At 48.6% G+C, this 20,280-nt stretch overlaps 1 protein-coding gene and 1 long non-coding RNA gene across 3 annotated transcripts in view; one reads left to right on the top strand and one right to left on the bottom strand.

Annotated features, from left to right (window-relative positions):
* Nucleotides 1-20,280, top strand: part of LOC311592514 — a 256,851-nt gene that overhangs the window by 26,953 nt on the left and 209,618 nt on the right. The gene's annotated exons all lie outside the window — the stretch shown is intronic.
* PARVA (parvin alpha) overlaps nt 1-20,280 on the bottom strand; it is a 148,242-nt gene that overhangs the window by 45,215 nt on the left and 82,747 nt on the right. Inside the window, exons 1-3 of one of the 2 annotated variants that reach the window (XM_084773007.1) lie at nt 19,108-19,150; nt 1,718-1,807; nt 797-867 (exon numbers count right to left, since the gene is read on the bottom strand). In XM_084773007.1, the coding sequence (XP_084629133.1) occupies nt 797-867; nt 1,718-1,807; nt 19,108-19,135 (189 nt within the window). In that variant the 5' untranslated portion in view covers nt 19,136-19,150. Of the gene's footprint in view, nt 1-796; nt 868-1,717; nt 1,808-19,107; nt 19,151-20,280 lie in introns of those variants that run through there. The other variant, XM_084773006.1, reaches the window with a different exon arrangement.

Here is a 20,280-nt window from a genome sequence, read left to right as displayed (position 1 = left end):
AGAGGCCTGCGGACAGGGAGTGCTGCAGCCAGCAGCCAGCTGTCCCATGTAGCTGACCTGAGGATTAAGAGAAAGCCAGAGCAGGTCTCAAATGCCATCTGACTCTGCTCTTGACAGAAAACCACAGACAGGCTTTGAGCAGGAAGACAAGTGGACTTGTGAACTAGTTAATCACTTTTCTGTCTTAAGTGAGGCTTGGGGACAAAGAGGAGGGACACAGGTCAGGGGACAAGAAGGGAAAAGGGATGGGCAGAGGAGTCACTGCATGGTGGCCAAAATGCCTCCCACATCATACAGTCCCTCCACCCCCACTTCCTTCTTCCTCCTCTTTCCTTCCTTTCTTTTTCTGAGACGTGCTCTCAAGCATCCCAGGCTGGCCTCAAACTCTCTGTTGCTCAGGGTGACCTTGGGTTTCTGATCCTTCTGCCTCACGTGCTGGGATTACAGGCATGTACTACTACGCCCAGTTATACTCGCCTGTGTGCATGCTGGGAGAGCACGCCACTAACCAAGCCACATGCCCGGCCTCCAATTCCATCTCTCTAAACCAGCTGGACCAGAGGCAGGTCACCTGGCTTCCCGAGACTCAGTTCCCTTGCCTGGAGAATGGGGCTGCTCCTAACTTGGAGATATAATGGTTCCAAAGAAAGGGCTGTCTCTAACCCCAGAAGTTCCTTCGTGGGACGTAGATATGACTTTGTCCCCTTTGCAGTGGCCCTTGTATGGTGCCATCACCATCCCTGCCAAGGCCGAGAGGCTGTGGGCACACCTCCCAGAACCTCTCCTCATCTCTTACCTTCATCAGCTCTTGAAGCTTGGGGTCACTGCGTGAGTTTGGATCCACCATAGTCCGCACCTCGTTCTCCTCTGTAAAAGGAAACAGGGTGTGTGTGTTGAGTGCTGCCTACCGCAAAGCAAAGTCGAGAGCAGCCCAGATCTGAACGGCCAAAGCACCGGGAATAAGTAACTATGAGTGTTCGGTCCCAAGGGAGCACTGAGGAAGACAAGACGGCAATGATGTGAGAGGCAAAGGAGGAGGACAGAGTGCTGTGACATGCTGTCTTCTGGACATCACAGCAGCTGCAGCGACCTGAACCAGATGCGTACACAGTCAAGCCAGCCAGAATTCCAGCCTGGATGGAGGAGGGGCTCTGGAGCTCCACCCCTTGCTAATAAGTTATAGGCCGTTGGTGGTCACTGAGGGAGGGGGGATGATTCTTTGCTGGTGTACCCACTTGTGGGTTGCCTGTGTCCTAGTGGATGGAGGAGGAGGATGAGGAGGAGGAGGAAGAGGAGGACGAGGAACAGATGAGGTTGGGGGAGGGGCGTGTTGGGAAATTTGGAAGTTGGAGAAGAAAATGGAAGTGGATATAATCATACATCATTACATACATATATGGAACTCTCAAAGAATAAGTTCTTAAAAAGGAATTCTGCTGGGTGGTGGTGATACACACCTTTAATCCCAGCACTTGGAAGGCAGAGGCAGGTGGATCTCTATGAGTTCAAGGCCAGCCTGGTCTACAGAGTGAGTTCCAGGACAGTTGGGGATACACAGAGAAATCCTGTCTAAACAAAACAAAACAACAACAACAACAACAACAACAAAAACCAAAAACCCTAAAACTAGAAGGAGAGCTAGAAAAAGAAAAGGAGTTTTGTGGGGGTGTCTAAGCTGTGGGCACGTGGCTATTCTAGAGACAAGAAGGATAGTTACCCAGCATGGTGTCCTCGGGGTCCAGCTCAAAGGAGATGGGGCTAAGCGGCAGGTTGATGGCATTCATTCCTTCCTCTTGGAACTCGGACACTGAAAGACAAGGAGGAGCCTGGTCACGTGAGGGAAAGAATGGGGAGGAGGGTAGGGAGGACTCTCTCCAACATCCATGGTCAATACTGATGCCGAGAGACTGCTCCTCCTCCTGAATCAGTTAGCTCATAGCTGCTCCCAGACCGCCATTGATCCACCATAGCTCTTTCTTAAGTCGACCTAATTGTCCCTTTAATCTCAACTTTGTGCCCGTCATCCCTCTTGCTTTCCCGAGAAAGAGGGAATCATAAAATCAGAGATCCATCTTCTCCTAGGGAAGATTCTGGAACAAACAGGGCTGCTATCCTTGACCTCAGCCTGTCCTTCCTCCAAGGTCTGCTGTCTGTCTGTCCTTGCTTCCTCACCATGGACAGGATGAAAGGCCATGGATCTCATCCTGTTACCTCTGGAGCCCTGTCTTCCCTGAGGCATTTTTCACTTGTTCCTCCCTCCCTCCTGCTCCTCACTCCAGCTGCCGTGTGGGACCATCTCCGATGCGGTCAGGGCCCCTCAGGTCTCGTGAACTGTGGGACCAGTTCCAGGCTCTTCTACTTTACAATCCTGCATCCTCAGCTGAAAATTAACTTTCAGTGGGGGACCACTAACTTAAACATTTTTTATTACATTTAATTTATTTGGAGTGTGTGTGTGTGTGTTTGCATAATATATGGAGGTCAGAGGACAACCTGTGAGAGTGGGTTCTCTCTCTCTTTCACGGAACGCAGGGGTTGAACTCAGGGCGTCAGGCTTGGCAGCATGCTTCACTACCCACTGAACCATCTTGCTAACCTGACTACTGATTTCATTTCATTTTTCAAATACTGAAAATCTACAGCCCAGTATAGCAAACGAAATGTTAGAGCAAGCTAGTGACCTAGAGCCCCGCTCCTTCAAGCACAAAACCCCCACATGAACCTTGTGGGGGGCGGGGAGGGAAAGATTCCTATCCCCAAGTTGGTTGTGCCGGAGCACGTGGTGTTGATCTCAGCTTACTCCTTCCAAAAGCTGGCACTCTCGCCCTCTCACTTTCTGCCGACCAGGCACAGAAGGGCCATTTTTCTAGGATGGTGTTGGTCACTGAGAGGTTTGCAGGCACCAATACGGCAGCAGCAATCAATCTTAATGAAAGCAGTGACCCATCTTTCCGTTTTATTTATTTATTTATTGACTCAGATCTCGCTGACTGCAGCCTAGAATCAGGAGAACTCTTAAACACACTTAAACACAGGGGGCTACTTACCCGCTTGTGGCTGGATAAGGGAATGAGTCAGTGGCACCAAGAGAGAGAAGCAGCTGTCACCTTAAAGGGGCACTCACACTGCCAAGTCCCTGGCCTGTGGACTGTTTTATGTAATGTATGTACAAGTGTAGAGCATATAATGTATATATATGTTATATATATAAAACACATATAAACATCATATCTATATCTATCTATCTATATATATATATATATTACTGTGCACACTCTGCATATAGGGCACAGAAGAGGATACTGGGTGTCTTCCTCTATTGAGTCTGAAGTTTCCACCCCCGCCCGCCAGCACTGGGGTTCCAATCAGGTACAGGTAAGCGAAGCTTTTATGGGGAACTGGGGATTCAAACTCAGGACCTCATGCTTGTGGAGTAAGTGCTCTTACTCACTGAGCCATGTCCTCAGCCATGTGAGCAGCAGGCTTTTAATATTCTTCAGGATGCTACCCAGCTCCTGTCTTCAAACTCATTCAACTGCCCTTCTGTGTAATTCTCCATAAAAGCATAGCAGAAACATACACATGAGCTCAAACACTGACAGGCAGTGGTGGAAACAGCCATGCTTAAATATGGACGTGAGGCTGGGCTTCCTGAAGGCGGAGGCTCCTGACTTCTGCCTCTTCTGCCTGTCTCTCCCTCCCTAGGTCTGTGGGGGCTCTACACAGTTGTCTAAATTTCAGTGAATGAAGCGCTGCACCCTTCCAGCTGGAAATACATTTCAAGTCTCAAAGGTCCTTGGTGTCTACGGTCCCTACAGCACCATGATTCACTGTTGCCTACACAGAAAATCCAATTGTCTGATGTGCTTTTAGGAGATCCCATTGGCCTACACGCCGGGGATGCCCTCGCGAAAGGTCCAGCAGGCCTGACGGATGGGCCTCTGTTTAACACTTGGGAGTCTACTGAGATCTCAGGGTTAGACATCTAAAATAGAACTTGAGACTCAACACCCTCCCGCCCACCACAGCTGTGCAGAAGCAAACCCTCTCCCCCTATCCTTCTCCTCCTCAGTAGGTGGTACCACTGTTTATACCAAGTCCATCCTGCTGCTCAAGGGTGCTCAGGAGTGTTCATGGGCTACATGTGACCCAACGTAGTTATAGATATGGCCCAACATAGAATTGTAAATATACTTAAAACATGATGTATGTGTGTATCCGTGTGTGTGTATATATGTATATATGCACATGTATGGACAGATATGTGTGTATATGTGCATATGTGTGTGTGTGCATGTGTGTTGGTAATTTGACTGCATGATGCTTGAGCATGAACTTAGAAGATGAAAGCTATGCATCAAAATGCCATGTGAAATAAACATACATATTCTTTCAAAGCACCCTGTTTTACCTGATGGTTCAAGCTGAAATCTGGAGAGCACCCCAGGGCTCTTTTCTCTCATTTTTTTTTAATCAAACATACCGACACGCAAGTTCTCTAGGCACCCCCCCCACCCCCCTGCCAAGCCGGGACCCCGGGGCCAGCCTCTCCTCACCAACACTCCCCACCCCCCAATACTGCTCAAGCCACATTCCTCTTCCCTCTGCCCACCAGAATGGCTTCCTACCAAGCTGCTGCTTTCTCTTGAGTTTCTCCACCTTACCTTCTTGCCACTGTACAGCCAGAATGCTCTGTGAAATGCAAGGGAGCCCGCCCGCCCGCCCTCCTGCTTTCAGCTGTCCTACAGTTTCTCATCACACACCAGACTCCTGGCTGTGACCTCTCCTCAGCCTTCTGCTGCCCTCACGGTTTCCTCACAGAATCATCATCACTTGAAGAAATGACGGTCCGTTTGTGTTTCTAACATTCTCTAAATCGGAACGCAAACCGGGTGAAGAGGATCGTTTTGTTAGAGACAAGGGCTAGTGTAGCCCAGGCTGGCCTTGACCTACTGTGTCAGGCTGGCCTTGACCAACTGTGTCAGGCTGGCCTTGACCAACTGTGTCAGGCTGGCCTTGACCTACTGTGTCAGGCTGGCCTTGACTTACTGTGTCAGGCTGGCCTTGACCTACTGTGTCAGGCTGGCCTTGACTTACTGTGTCAGGCTGGCCTTGACCTACTGTGTAGCTACTGTGCAACAGCTTCCTCCACGATCGAAGCATTCCACCCTGCAGGATGCTCCTTCAGCAGGAAGACAACACAACTCAAAACAGCTTCAGGAAGTTCCAGAAACTAACCAGTTTCAGTATGCCTCTCCCGGCCAGAGTAAGTAAAAAAGAGCTGAGAATCCCCCTGTGGTAGTTTGAATAAGAACGAACCCTATAGGCTCATATATTTGAATGTTAGTCATCAGAGAGTAGCACTACTTGGAAGGATTAGGAGGTGTGCCCTCGTCTGGGTAAGTGTGGTCTAGTTAAAGCAAGTATACCACTGGGGTAGGCACTAAATTTCAAGAGCCCGAGCCAGGGCCAGTGGCTCTCTCTCTTCCTACCTTTGAAACTGCAAGCAAGCCCCAATTAAATGTTTTCTTTTTATAAGAGTTGCTGTGGTCATGGTGTCTCTCCACAGCAACAGAACACTGATTAAAACACCCGTCAGGCCAAGGAGAGCCGAGCGGCACAGACGGCTCTGAGACCAGACCAGCAGCTTGGAAGGAGCAGAAGCCAGCAGAGCTGTCTGGAAGAGGTTTAGACCAACTGAGGCATCTGGACAGAATGCTTTACAACCTGCTAAGCCGCTTGTGCAGCATGCCCCAGGTTCCCAGCTTTGTGAGCTGTCATCCATGCTGGGGTGCGCTTTGGGGATGCAGCTGTCTTTGGGTCATTTCTGTCCTTGTAAGTAACCATTCAGCCATATTCCTGTAGGCAGTCCCAATAAAACTTATTGGTTCACCAAATTGTTTTTGGTGGTATCTGTGCTTTGGTCTGTCATGGGTTCTCTCTCTGGGGTGAGTAGAGAGGTGTGCATTGCATCTCCCCAGGAAAAGTTTTGTCCCTCAGTGACAGTCAAAGATGACCTTGAACTTCTGAAGTGCTGTCCTCTGCCTCTTGGTGCCTAGGATCATAAGCATATATCACCAGTGCCCTGGTTATGTGGTCCTGGGGACTGAAAGCAGCAATCCTTCTACCTCAGCTTTCTGGGTACTGAGATTACAAGCATGAGGCTCTACTCTTGACCAGTCTGCATTTTGTGAAGGCAAAAAAAAAAAATCCACATCTGTCCCAAATGTAGCTTGAGCCAGGGTATAAACCCAGCGGTCTTTAAATGTCTCCTTCTGACTAGAAAGATGATATTCCCAGCCAGGACTCCTAAAGGTGCCTCTGAATGGGGTCTCCCGGTGCAGGGCTTTGTTCAGAATGTTCTCAGATGAGCACAGCTACAGTCAGAACCCCGCCCTCTGGCCTGCCTCTTCAATTCACTCATGGAGACATAACAAGCCCCAGAAGAAAGGCTGAGATACGCTTACAATTGGAAATGGGTGTTTGGAAGAAACCATTGGGCAGGAACCCCATTCCAGTTCCATTAACCGCTGACTCAGAGCCAGTTGTTTGTAAAAGCCAATATGCAAACTGCTCAGTCTGTGCCTGGCCCCCGCCCCACGAGGCCCCATTAGCAGCCACTTTCCCAAAACAGCCTGCCTGCTTTGGAAGGTTCCTTTCTATTCAACCCGGGCAGGGCCCAGCAGCAGCATGCTTGCCAATCCCTGAGCTCAGGAAGACAAAAGGCCTCAGCGCAGAATCTGAAGATGTTGTTTACTCTAGAACGGTCTGAAGCCGTGCTCGGCCTGAGGGTGCAGCCTCCAGCACACCGGCCATTAGTCATAACTTAATAAAAGCATAAATGGCTAGCCTATGGGCGGGCTGCAAGGGCTTGGAGATTGCCTTAGCTCACCCCAAGAAAAAAGGGTTTCTCCCTTTCATTTTATTTTTCTGGAAAAGACCATCTGAAATGAGGTCCAGCTGGCCAGCAGAAGGCAGGCTTGGGAATTTGAAGGAGCTAGATTCGAATGCTGCTCTGGTTTTTATTAGCTGTAGGAGCTGATGTGGCTTCCTGCAGTCAGATCTAAAGCAATCCTCTCAGAAAGGACAACACAGTGGACGGATGCCTCTGCTACCTACCCCCCAGCATTCATTCTTCTGAAAAAACAATCCCCATCTTAGTCTGGGACCCACCTGTCCCCCCTGTGTCCTGGGTGTGATCCTGATTGGTTCAAGTCCCCACCCCTGCATTGGGGCTGCATGATACAACTCTAGTCACTGAGCTTTGAGTAGAAATAGTTCTAGGAGTTTCTAGGAATAATCACTCTCCGTTTAAGAAAGAATCTCAAGGAAGGGAAGTCTCCCCCACCCCCTCCTTCCTCCCTTCCCCGTCATTACTGTGTTAGGCGATTATGGGTAACTTTGCCACAGCCATTTTATAGCCAAGAGGTGAGTTAGCTCAAAGAAGCAGCTAACACAGTAAGTTGGCAGGAATGAAGGAAGAGGAGGAGGTTTTGTTGATACTGGTGAGCTACCACCCCTGGAACCATCCCTTACTATTTAAGCTGGAAGGACAGATGCTTTCTTGGACCTGGGACACAGTCTACCCAATCAGAGCATGGGAACCAGGATGACGCGGAAAGCATAGGTCTGTAACTGATGGCAACTTAACCTCCTCTTTCTCCCCAGGAAGAACAGGATAGCCACGGGACACTGTGGTTCTATTCCTGGGAACCCAAAAAACCCCATGGGAGAAACAAGTATGGAGAAAGGTTTCTAAAAGTAAAAGAGGGTTAGGGTGGAGCTCAGCTGGTGGGGCTGCTTGCCTGGCACACACGAAGCCCTGGGGTCCATCCATCCCAGGAAGTGGTGCACATAGTAACCCCAGCATGGCGGGGGGCCGGAAGAGGGCAGCAGGGGAGGCAAGAGGATCAGCAGTTCAAGACTATACACAGTGAATTCGAGGCTCCATAATTATATTCACTCAACTGATAAGCACCACTGGGTGCCTGCTCTGCAGTCTGGAGACCTGCCTCACTCTGCTCCCAGGAGTGGGAGAGACAGGCCCAGGGGAACCAGAGGAACTTGTGCAGGAACAAGGGTTGATTTTGATGCTGAAGATGGGGGGGTCGGGGTGGACGGATTCCTAGAAAAAGGGACATTTGAGTAGGACTTTGAAACATCTAAATTTTCATTCAACACAGTAGACCCCAAAAAGCACATCTGCGTAAAAATGGGGAGGTTTCGGGAAACAGGGTAGGGGTTGAGACAGTGGCCGTGATGTCTGAACACTAGGGTGGAGTGAGCACGTTCAAGGAAGGCGAAACAAGGGGGCGGCAGAGAAGTGGATGGGCACAGAGTGCCAGAGGGGTGGGCACAGTCACAGGGGAAAGAAACGGTAGAATGTCCCCAATGAGGAGGATCCAAGGGAGCGCCACAAGGTGCCATGATCACTTCACAAGCTGACCGCTCTCTCACATATCAGAAAGGACAACTGGAATTTGAAACTAAAGGAAATATCATTTCAGTGTAGCACAAAAATGTAATGCTTAGGGAGAAACCAAGCTAAATGCGGATAGGATCAACATATGGGTAATAGAAACCTCTCAATCAAAACCACAGGAGATATCTCCTTGTCGTTGACATACTGATCCTGAATTTCACGTGCAAAGGCAGCACAACGTACTGACCACAGACTTCAAGACACTAGTAAAGCTACTGTAGTCAAAACAGGATGGCACTGATGATAGCTTAATGGCAAAGAACAGAGAACTCAGAGACAGACCCAGACAGGATGTCATGGATCCCTGGCTAGCCTTGAACTTATCATGTAGTTGAGGATGATCTTGAACTCCTGATCCTTCTGCCTCCACCTCCCCAGTTCCTGAATTATAGGTGTGTTTCATCATGCTTGGCTTATGCAGTGCTGGGGATGGAACCCATGGCTTTGTGCATGCAGACAAGCCTGCTACCCACTGAACTCCATCCTGGCAACCTCAGTTCATCTCTATTGAAGGCACAAAAAACAATTTCCCATAGAAAACAGTCTTTTAAACAAAGGATCCTATAGCGACTGCGTGTCCAGATGCGGAAAAGTCAATGAAGACAGATGACAAACCTTTCCTCAGACTTGAAATAAGCACAGACCTAAATCTAAGGAATGAAACCTTAGTCTCCCCATCTCCCTCAAAAGGTGGGGCACTGACCTCAGGTGTGGTAATATTTTTTTAAAAAAGAGATTTTTAAAGAGTTATTTATTATGTATACAATGTTCAGCCTGCCAGAAGAGGGCACCAGATCTCACTATAGATGGTTGTAAGCCACTGCATGGTTGCTGGGAATTGAACTCAGGACCTCTGGAAGAGCAGATAAGTGCTCTTAAACTGAGCCATCTTTCTAGCCCCTGTGGTAATACATTTTTAGGATTAAACACAGTAAACAGAAAATCAATGAAAGAAATTGAGGCTTATTAAAACATCTATTCTATGAAGGACACTGCTAAAGAATGAAAAGGGGCTGATGAGATGGTTCAGTGGATAAAACAGCAAGCATGAGGACCTGAGTTCGAATCCCTAGCACCCACATAAAGCTGGGCATGATAACATTCATCTGTAATTACAGTGCTTCTATGGGAAGATGGGAAGTAGAGACAGGAGAATTTCCTGAAGTTCATGAGCAGCTAGCCTGGCAGGCACAGTGACAAAATAACAAACAGATCCTATGTCAAACCAGGTAGAGAGTGAGGAACGACACTGGAAGTTGTCTTGCAAATACACATGAATGCACATGCATACATGTGAACTCATACACACACACACACACACACACACACACACACACACACACACCACATAACATGCGAATAGATAAGTCAAATTTGGAATAATTTGAACAACAAAATAAAAATGATATTGTTTTATAAGCAAAGGCATAAAATATCTAGGTATCCGTATCAAGGAGGGAGAATTTGGTGTAAAATTCCAGATAGTTGCTGGGCTCAGTGCACTCACTTTTATTCCCAGCACTCGGGAGGCAGAGGCAGGTGGAGCTCTCTGAGTTTGAGGTCAGCCTGGTCTACAGAGTGAGTGCCAGGACAGCTGGGACTGCAGAGCAGTGGTTCTCAACCTTCCTAATGCTGCAACTCTTTATACAGTTCTTTATGTTGTGGTGACCCCTAACCATAAAATTATTTTTGTTGCTACTTCATAACTTTAGTTTTGCTACTGTTACAAAGTGTAAATATCTGATACAGGATCTTTGTGAAAAGGTCATTTGACCCTAAGGGGTCTTGACCCACAAATGGAGAACTGCTGGCATAGAGCAATCCTATGTCAGAAAAACAAAAACAAACAAACAAAAAAAAAACCCCAGATATTTTAGTGAATCTTTGCTGTTCAGACTGGGGCACAATTCCACACTCCTTGCATGTTGGCTGTGACAGCAGCCTCCTTCATTCTACAGTGCTGTATGGAAAGGAGGCACAAGGCCTGGCTTCACACTGGAGCATCCTGACATGCTGCTCACCCACATGACCAAGTCAACACTAACAGCCATGAGGGATGCTGATAACACACGCTATTGATATGATGAGATAAAAATGCTACTTTGCCTTTTTCTCCTCAAAAGCCGCATCCAAAAGCCTAACAAGGAGAAAGATGTCAGCCACATTTTAGTAGAAGGAAAGCCTAAAAAAACAAAACAAAACACTTGGCCAGGGGCTGGAGAAATAGTTTATCAATTACAAACACTGGCTGCTCTTCTAGAGGACCTGGGTTCATGTCCCAGCATCCACAAGGTGGCTTATAACTGTCTCTAACTCCTGGTCTCAGGGATCTGACACCCTCTCCTGGCCTTCACTGGTGTCAAGCATGGATGTTGTACAAACAGACATGCCAACAAAATACTCATACACATAAAAATAGCAGTATCAACAACAACAACAACAACAACCCTCCCTCCCCCAAACACTTGGCCAGTTTGCCTCAGAACTGTCAAGTCAGCAAACCCCAAGTCTGGAAGACACAGAGCCAAGGGTATCTAAAGAGAGGATGGTGCTGGGCATAGTACCCCACACCTGTGATCCCAGGGCTCAGGAACTAGAGGCAAGATGATTGGGAGTTCAAGGCCAGCCTTTGCCTCATAATGAGTTTGGGGCCAGGTAGGGATACATGAGGTCCTGTTTTCAAAAATCCAAACCAGGGCTAGCAAGAAGAACCAGCAGGTTAAGGCGTTTGCTGACTGGGACCTACACAGTAGAAAGAGAGCACTCATCCCTGGAAGTTGCCCTCTGACCTCCACCTATGTCCCATGACAGACATGCACTCCTACCCCACACTAGATAAATGTAAAAAATTAAATAACAAAACAACCAAAGCCAACCACCATAGCGCTCAATGTAATTCTAATAAACACACTGTATTTAATGATGTAAGATATTAGTAAGTGTGGGAACTGGGGCTAGGATATGAGGAAATTGTACATCTGTGCAGTTTTTCTGTAAATCCAACACCATGCCAAAAGGATTATTTTTAAAAGCTAATATAAATCTTCTACTTGTCCTGGCTACTTTTATGTCAACTTGACACAAACTAGAGCCATCTGAGAGGAAGGAGCCTCAACTGAGAAAAATGCCTCCCTAAGATCCAGCTGTAGGGCATTTTCTTAGTGATAGACGTGGGAAGCCCCAACTCATTATGGGTGGTGCTATCTCTGGGGTGGTGGCCCTGGGTTCCATAAGAAAGCTGGCTGAGCAAGCCATGATGAGCAAGTCACTCACAGCACCCTTCCATGACCTCTGCATCCGCTCCTGCCCTGCTCGAGTTCCACGACGAACAGTGATGTGGACGTGTGAGCCAAATAAACCCTTCCCTTCCCAAGTTGCTTTGGTCATGGTGTTTCATCACAGCAATAGAAACCCTGAGACACTACTGCTGTAGAAAAATATGTATGTGAGATGAGGAAAGAAAGAAATCCATAATTTTATGGGGTTCATAGGTTTATTCCCTTGCCCACGGAGGTGGTGGTGACTTGTTCATTCTGAACAGAGTTTTCTAGATGCACCTGAACAGAAGACAATACACCAAGATCATCACGAAGTCCCAAGACGGCGAGGAGTATATTCATTATGAGCCAAGAAGCCAGGAAGAAAGCCCACAGTCCAGGGCTGTGATGTGACGGTCCAACATCACTGTCAACTTGACTGGATTTAAAATCACTGTGGGAACACACTTCTGGGTGCATCTCTATGGGGGTGTTTCCAGAAAGGTTTAACTGAGGAGGGAAGATCCACCCTGAAGGTTGGCAGCCTCACCCTGTGCACTGCGGGGCCCAGACTGGACACAAAAGAAAAGGAGAGCTGAGCACCAGCCTTCATCTCTGCTCCCCGTCCTGGGTCAACATGACTAGCTCCTTCATGTTCAAGCCACTGAGCCTCCCCTGTGGTGATGGGCAGCATCTTCAACTGTGAGCCAAAATGCTTCCTTCCTTGAGTTGCTTCTGCCAGGTGTTTTGTCATGACAACGAGAGAGGAAAGCAACCAATATAGAGGCTTCGGGAAGGGGGTGGGGAATGAAGAGCTCCCTTCTTGTATGAGGGTGCTTAAGGGAGTATTTTCATTTTCTAGGAAAAAGGGTGGGTCTCGCAGGTAGATCTCTCACTGAAGGCTCAGTGGTCTGCTCACATCTCCCCCAACCAAATTTTATTTTATCTTTAAAGTCTCAAATGGGGGGTTTTCTGTCCAGAGTTTTTGTACTAGTTTTCAGTTGCAGCAAAAGCAGACTACCAGAAATCAGGTGGCTTACAGCAGGAGCTGGAGGTTAGGAGACCAACGTAGGGCTCACTGGGTTACAGAGGACATCAGCAGGGCTGCATGCTTCCGTGGGCACTCATCTCTTGGCCCATATTCCTGGTCTCTTGGTTCCTTCAGGCCATCTCCAAAGCCAGGACTGGGAGGAGAGGATGGATTCCTCTGTTGCTTCTCTCTTCCTCACCCACTTTCAAGCACCTTGTGCCTACACTAGGTCTACCTGGGCAACTGGCATGGACTTCCCATCCAAATCCCATGGGCAACCTTGAATGCCGTTTTTCACATAAAGCACTTGTTGGAGGATCTCCTCGGAGTCAGGGCCTGGGTAATGCTCAATAGATCATACTGTCTACAATGGCTTTTCCACGGATCATGGAGAGTCTTTTCTCTCCTTGCCTTTCCTTCTAACGTATGGATTCACGGCCCTCCTAGGGAGATTGCCAAAAGAAAATGCAGAGCCTTGGTCCTTCCTGCCCACCCAGCCCCTCACCACCACCACCACCACCACCACCACCACCGCAAGAACAACAAAAGATACTTGTTTCCATAATCAGCAAAGATGAGGCAGGAGCCAATCCTTGGTGGCCTTAACACAGTGCCAGAATTGCAGCACATGTTCCTTTGCTCTGGAAACCTATTTAGTCACAAAGGTCTCACATCAGGTCCTGGGAAGACACGCAGGCACACACGCAGGCACACACAAACACCCTCACACATTCCAGAAAAAAAAAAAAACCAGAGGGAGAGGCTGGCACTGTGATGGGAAGAGATGGAGGGAACCATAGTCACATGTCTTAAATTTTCCACCAGTTTTTAATTTGGTCAGCTTTATAGCTGCTGCTGCAGAGTTAGAAGGTAGCCAAGCAAAGACCCTGGGTACAGCTGCCCTCCAATGGTTGACAAGCTTACAGAGAGAGAGAGAGAGAGAGAGAGAGAGAGAGAGAGAGAGAGAGAGAGAGAGAGAGAGAGAGAGAGAGAGCGCAGAACTACTGGTTGGCTCCAGGCAGTCAAAAATGTGAATGGAAACATTTGTTGAGGTCTTGAGTTAAGGCATTGGAGTTCAATTTAAACAGGACAAGGCAAGGAAGGCCCAGGGGAACAGCACATCATCAGTAGGCTTTGTTTTTTCCAGACAATGGCCTGTTGCCTCTTCAGACTAAGAACCACACCACTGCCTTGGCTTTAAAGTCTACCTAGGGTTGGTGAAATAGCTCAGCAGGTAAAAGTGCTTGCTGCCAAGCCTGATGACCTGGGTTCAATTCCCGAGCCCCACAGAATGGAAGGAGAGCACTACCTCCAACTGGTTATCCTTTGAGTTACACACAGGCATTCACGCACACCCCTCCCCACAAAACACACAAACAAAACCCAAGTAAAATATATTTAAATCACTAAAAATGAGAGAAAGAAAAAGCACCAGTGAGGTAGTCCTGCTGCCTAGAGATACTCATTGAGAACATGGTGTAACTCCTTACAGTCTTTCCGCAGGTGCCTCACACACGCATCACTTAACCATTCTGTAGCTGCTGGAATCTGGGGAGTTTCCAGACTTAGGGGAGCAGCAGCAGGAGACCCTGTCAGCTGTGAAGGGTGAGGGGTGAGCTCAGTTGATACAATGCTAGCCTAACACACATGAGAGCCTGTGTTTGACCCCTAGCACTGCATAAGTCAGACCCGGGGCACATATCTGTAACCCCAGCCGTCAGTGGGTAGAGGCATGAGGCTCAGATGTTGTCATCCTCGCTACCTAGCGCATCTGAGGTCAGCCTGGACTACATGAGACCCCGGTGTGAAAAGGCTATGGGGACAGGTGCTGGACCACAAGGGCTGATAATCTCCTTCCTCATGCATGGCAGCTGATCCTCACCAGACAGCAGGAAATGAATCCCACAGAAGCTATTGGAACTAAGGAGTCAGGGACCTTGTAGAAAGCACCTTTCAGAAGCTTCCCGTCAGCCAAGCTCCCCACCCCAACTGTGTCCACATTGCCCAGTACTAGATGTAGGCTGTGGGGCTTCAGGAGCTAGATCGTGGGGAGAAAAGTGGAGTTTTATTACACTGAAACATACACTGCTTCCTACAGGCAAGCCAACAGGAGAGGTGGCTGCAGGTAGCTGGGAGGTATGAGGTGCAAACTTCTGTTGTACCCATGGAGGGCCTCAAGACCTTTCACCTCCCAAGACAGTCTCCTAAGAAATTGGTGAGAGACAAAGTATATTTTTAGAAAAAAATTAAAGAAGGGCACATTTTTAAAAATCTCTCTTTCTCTCTCCAAGGACAGAGCAATAAGGAACAGTCTAGACCTGAAGCTGGACCCTGTTCTTTGTGTTAGGACACTAGGCCTATGTCATTTCTTAGTCCTTGCTCCATGGCATGACCACATAGGAGCTTCTCAGGGTGCCCTGACCTTACCCAGGCTGATCTGAGAGCATGCCAAGTCAAATGGAGCAGGCAGCTTGCTTTCATCAGAGTACTACAGCCTCTGGAGGAAGCTTCTGAGTTGGTGGAGGGAGGCCAGGCCCTGTGCTGGCTGCTTCCCAAATATTAGTTTCCCCTTTACAACTCTCTGGGGGAACAGAGCTGGAATTCAGAGAGAGAGAGAGAGTTCAGCCCGTTGTCACAAGCACAGAGCCACAGGAAGGGGTCGAGCACTTGGTCTGATGGAACATCAATGGTGTCTGTCTGTGATTGGTCACCTTTGTCACCTGGAAGAGGTCTCAATGAGAGACTGCCTACATTGAGCTTACCTGTGGGTGTGTCTGTGTGAGATGGTCTTAATTAAGTTAACTGCTGGGGGAACACTGTGCCCACTGTGGGCGGCATCACTCCTTAGGCAGGGATTCTTAAACTGTGTAAGATCCTTGAACTGCATAAGAGTGGCGAGCTCTAGCTGAACACAAGCAAGGGAGCTACCGTGGGTGCATTTATTTCTCTTTGTTCTTGACTGTGGGTGTGACAATTAGCTGCATCAAGCTCCTGCTGCTGCCTTGACTACTCCACAACTCCATGACCTGCCATTCTAAAAAAACAAAAACAAAAACAAAAACAAAAACCCTTTCTCCCCTAAGTTGCTTTTTGTTAGTTCTTTTTGTTTGTTTGTTTGTTTTGCTTTTTAAGTCACAGGAACAGAAATGAAACTAGGACAGGAAGCATTGAAGTCTGCTCACTCCTTCCTCCTGTTCTCAGTGGCTGTGCACTGATGTGACGCACATTTCTCTGGGACAGAATGAGTGAGCCGCAGGCCTAGAAGCTCAGCCACACACACCCCAAGTCTAGGGTGCCAAGGGCTGACCTGGAAGAGCCCCAGGTGCTATGAGAACACTAGGGTGTCCAGAAAGGACCAGATGGGGGAAAGAGAAATCAACTTCACAATAAAGGCAGCATCCGATCTTTTTGTGCCCAGGGCGGGTCTGTTTTCCTATCCATCTCACCCAGCAGTGTGCAATTACACACCTGTGTGCATATCTGAAGAACACCTGTATCCCCAGTGAATCCAAAAGGCCCAAGGATTGCCTACCAGCCTCCGCCAGCATCCGACACACAATGAATGCTTAGCATGCGTTTGTTAAATGAGTGAACAGGATGGCCACGCGGGCCTCTGGGCTCTGTCCCCTTCCAGCAGAGACCCACAGCCAAATAAACAGCTTGACTTTTTTTTACACCACGATTAATCCCTTGAAGAGCTGGGCTTCCAAGAGGGACCGGAAAGGATGAAGGATCAAGGCACCCTTGTAGGAGCAGAGGTGGTGATATGTGCTTGCCCAGAACACTGGTGGCTCACTTAATTTGGTGTGAGGCAATCGTGCTTATCATTTTAAACCTCCTCGGTGCTAAAGTCTTGCCCGGACCTGGAAATTCATGGAGCATGGCACCAGAAACGACACAGGCTGCCAGTCTCTGTACCACGAGAGCCATCACAGCTCCCTGGTTATTTATCTTTTTCGAAACCAACAACTCATGTTGACAGCAAATCTCTGCAGAAAAATCTATTAAAAGAAATTGTAGTGAGCCGAGCTGCGTTAACTGCCTGCCGTTCCGCTGATTGCGGGGGCCCTGCCCCTCCCCCGAGCCTGCCTTATGCACAACCTTCCATTTGATTCAATTCAATGGATAATTATTGAGTCTCAACTCTGTGCAAGGCAATGCATTGGGAACCTCATTCCAGTAGCATCTTCCAAGCACAGGGCATGATTTAACTTAAGAGACAGAAATGAGCACATACAACAGAGGTTCAGAGCATCAAAGGCCATAGGATATTACATTACAAAGACCACTTCAGAGAAACTTATGTTGGACCTGCATGAGGGAGCATGGGATAGCTAGTACCACTGAAGCACACATTATGTATCCACTGAAGCACACATTTTGGCAACTGTGGTGAGCAGTGTTTCTGGGCCACTTGACTAGACTTATAATTGCCATGGGAACACATCTCTGGTTGTGTCTATGAGGGCATTCCCAGAAAGGCTTAACGGAGAAGACCCACCTTGAACGTGGAGGCGCAATCTCAAGGCCTGGGGCACCAGAGGGAGTGAAAAGGAGAAACTGAGGTGAGCATCAGCATTCGCTCACTGCTTTGTGGCTGGAAGAAATGCGACCTGCTGCCTCATGGTCCTGTCACTCTGCCTTCCCAACCATGAATGGCTGTAGCTCAAGTTGTGAGTCAAAGAACTCTCTTCCTTCCCCAAGATGCTTTGGGGCCCACCCACAGTCCCAGTGCATGACAGGAAGAGAGAGGGGCTTCCTGGGGCAAGCAATCTTGCTAGACTAGACAAACTGGTGAGCACTGAGTTTAAGTGAGAGATGCTGCCTCAACAGTGAGTTGGAAAACAATCCAGAAGACACCCAATGCCTTGGGGTATGTTGTGCACCCACACTTGCACACACATCCCACCCTGGAAAGAAAAACCAATGAGGGAAGCAAGCAGCAACGGTAATCGTCACATTAATGGTTTCCCAAATGCATAACAAATGCCCATCGATGTCACTAAGACAAGTTTAAGAAATACATCAAATGCAACATGTGTGTGTGTTGTGTGTGTGTGTGTGTGTGTGTGTGTGTGTTAGAGGACAACTTGTAGGAGTTGGTTCTCTCCTTCCATCATGTGGTTCCAGGGATTAAACTCAGGTCATCAACGTGGCAGCAAGCACCTTTACGAGCCAGCCCATCTCACCAGACCGAGTGCCATTTTTGTGATGAAAGAAATTACAGATACCTGGCAAATATTTAGGAAATACTTCTTACTGGTTTCAAAGGACACACTGGAGGAACCAACAGCAAAGTGCTACCTGTCCGTGGTGCTGTGGCCCCTCTCACCACCTTTCTTCCCTTTGTGTCTGGCCCAGGGCCATCCCAAGGCCAGGATGACATTTAGCCTGCTTAGGGACCTCTGGAACTTACTTGTAAACTCCATACCTCCTGTCTCCCACCTTCCCCCTAAGCTGTCATCCTCTATGGTTGGGGCTTTCAGCACAAATGGCTTATTAGAGTGGTGGGGGGTGGTGACTTCACACATGGAAGAATTCATTAGTGATTGGAGCAAAGAGACGTGCAAGGGAGCCAGTATTCACCTACACATCTTTAAGGGGGCCATGAGGACCCTCTGGGTCTTCATTAACCATGGTCTTCTAGAACTCGGATCAAGAAGCTCCAACTGATGCTCCTATCAAATGTCCTGGGTGGCATATCAGTCCAGTCATAGCCCACATGTGAATTTTCGAGCCCTGTTTATCCACAGATGGAAGCTGAGTAGATAATCTTGCTCATGACCCTACACACCCATCAATCAAACCCACAGCAGCACCTGTTGGGATGGAGTCATCCCAAACCAAGTGGGAGACTCGGACTCCAGCTCTTAAGAATGAGACCCTTGTGTTCTTCACACCCCTGCCTCCAGAGACAATCAAGACACATTTTCTGCCCCAGCTGTGGAGGAGAGCTGGCGGTCAGATCCTGAGAAAAGCAGTTAGCAGGAGACCGCTCACAGGGGCACATATCTCTCTGTGCAATGTAAAAGTCCATGCTTATTTTAGGAGCAGAGAAAGGCCAAGGGCCCAGTTAGGTATCAGTTTCCTTGCCTAAGTCCTGCACCCCCTTGCTTGTCTGTTTATCTCCTTCCCTAGCCCTCCATATTATCTCTAAACCAGTCTAAACTTCTCAGACAGAGAGCCCTGCATAATACAAGCACATCCTTCCCAGAGTATGAGGGAGTTGGATCCTCATCTCAGAAACCAAATACGAGGAGCTGGCCAAGGCACTGCTGACACAGATTTACCCCCCCCCCCACCTTCGTACATTCAACTCTATCCATATTTGGTCCTACCTTTAGGGCAAAGTGCCCCGCAGCCCATGGTCTAATACTGCAGCCACAATCATCATCTCCTCTGTCCGGCTGCCCTCTCTCTGTGGGGTCCCCTGGGTCTGGTTCCGGGACAGTCTTCAGATGTGCGGAGGTCTGCAAAGCTATGGCTAGGATCCTCCCCACCGTTTCCTGAGGAGGCTGTTGCTTGCCTGCTACAACTCAGAGCACAGCATCGGCTGCGCACAAGTGGCTGCCTATATAATTTAATATGATGCCACTTGAGACCTGTGGATCTGCTGAAGAGCAAGCAGGATCCTGTCTCCTGCCTCTTGGCAACAGAGATGTGCACTGCCTGTTTGTTTCTGTTCTGGTGGGATATATATCTCAAGTGATGGGTAGAGGCAGAGCAGGCACCAGAGGAAGGCTTGTTGCCCTTTTCCAGGGGTCAACGCTGGAGCTACTTCAAAAAGGCTCTTCTAAAATTTCTTAGCCCCTTCCTGGCTAGAAGTTGTAAGTGTAGGCAGAAGCAAGGTGTAAGTACATCTGGGTGACCCCAGCCAGCCCTGGACATGCAGTGACTATGTGGTACCCCCAAAGTTTTCTCAGTAGTTATGAGGGTGCTGCCCTATGGGGAGAAAAGAAGCTTATGGATAGGACAGTGAAGATGACAGAATGCTCACAGGCACATTTGTAAGTTCAGATTTGTGTTAAGGAAAAGAAAACCCTCTTGGCTCATGGAGTTTGCTTCCTGCTTGGTTTGATGCAGAGCCCTGCCAGGCCCTGTCTATGCCACCCATGGTCAGCTGACAAAGCGCAGGCCCGGGACTGCGCATCAGCTCCATTTGCAGATGAGGCCATGGGATGACTGGCATCAGCGCTGAGATAAACGGATTACTGCAGCTCGGAGACCAGTTCACCTGCCCTCTGATGGCACATCCCTGTGGGGACTCATGGTTTGTTCCCAAGATGTTTGGACCACCGAGGCAGGGTGCAGCAGAGGTACCAACACTAAGGCTGTCCTTTGGGGCCCTACAGAGGTCCACCTGCTAGGCATGGGAACAGACTGAGCAAGGGGACAAAAATGGTCTTGCTAGTGAGAGCGAAGAACAGTCTCTGGACAGGGGGAGCTGTCCCCTAAACTGAGTAGAGGATTTTTCTTTCCTGTAGCATCTGATCCTGAAGGCCCAGGTGTGG

Source organism: Acomys minous, assembly GCF_964271855.1.
Source record: "Acomys minous genome assembly, chromosome: 2".
In the NCBI taxonomy this organism is placed as follows: Eukaryota; Metazoa; Chordata; class Mammalia; order Rodentia; family Muridae; genus Acomys; species Acomys minous.
The sequence above is the reverse complement of the archived record's forward strand: the minus strand, read 5'-3'. Positions and strand labels throughout refer to the sequence as shown.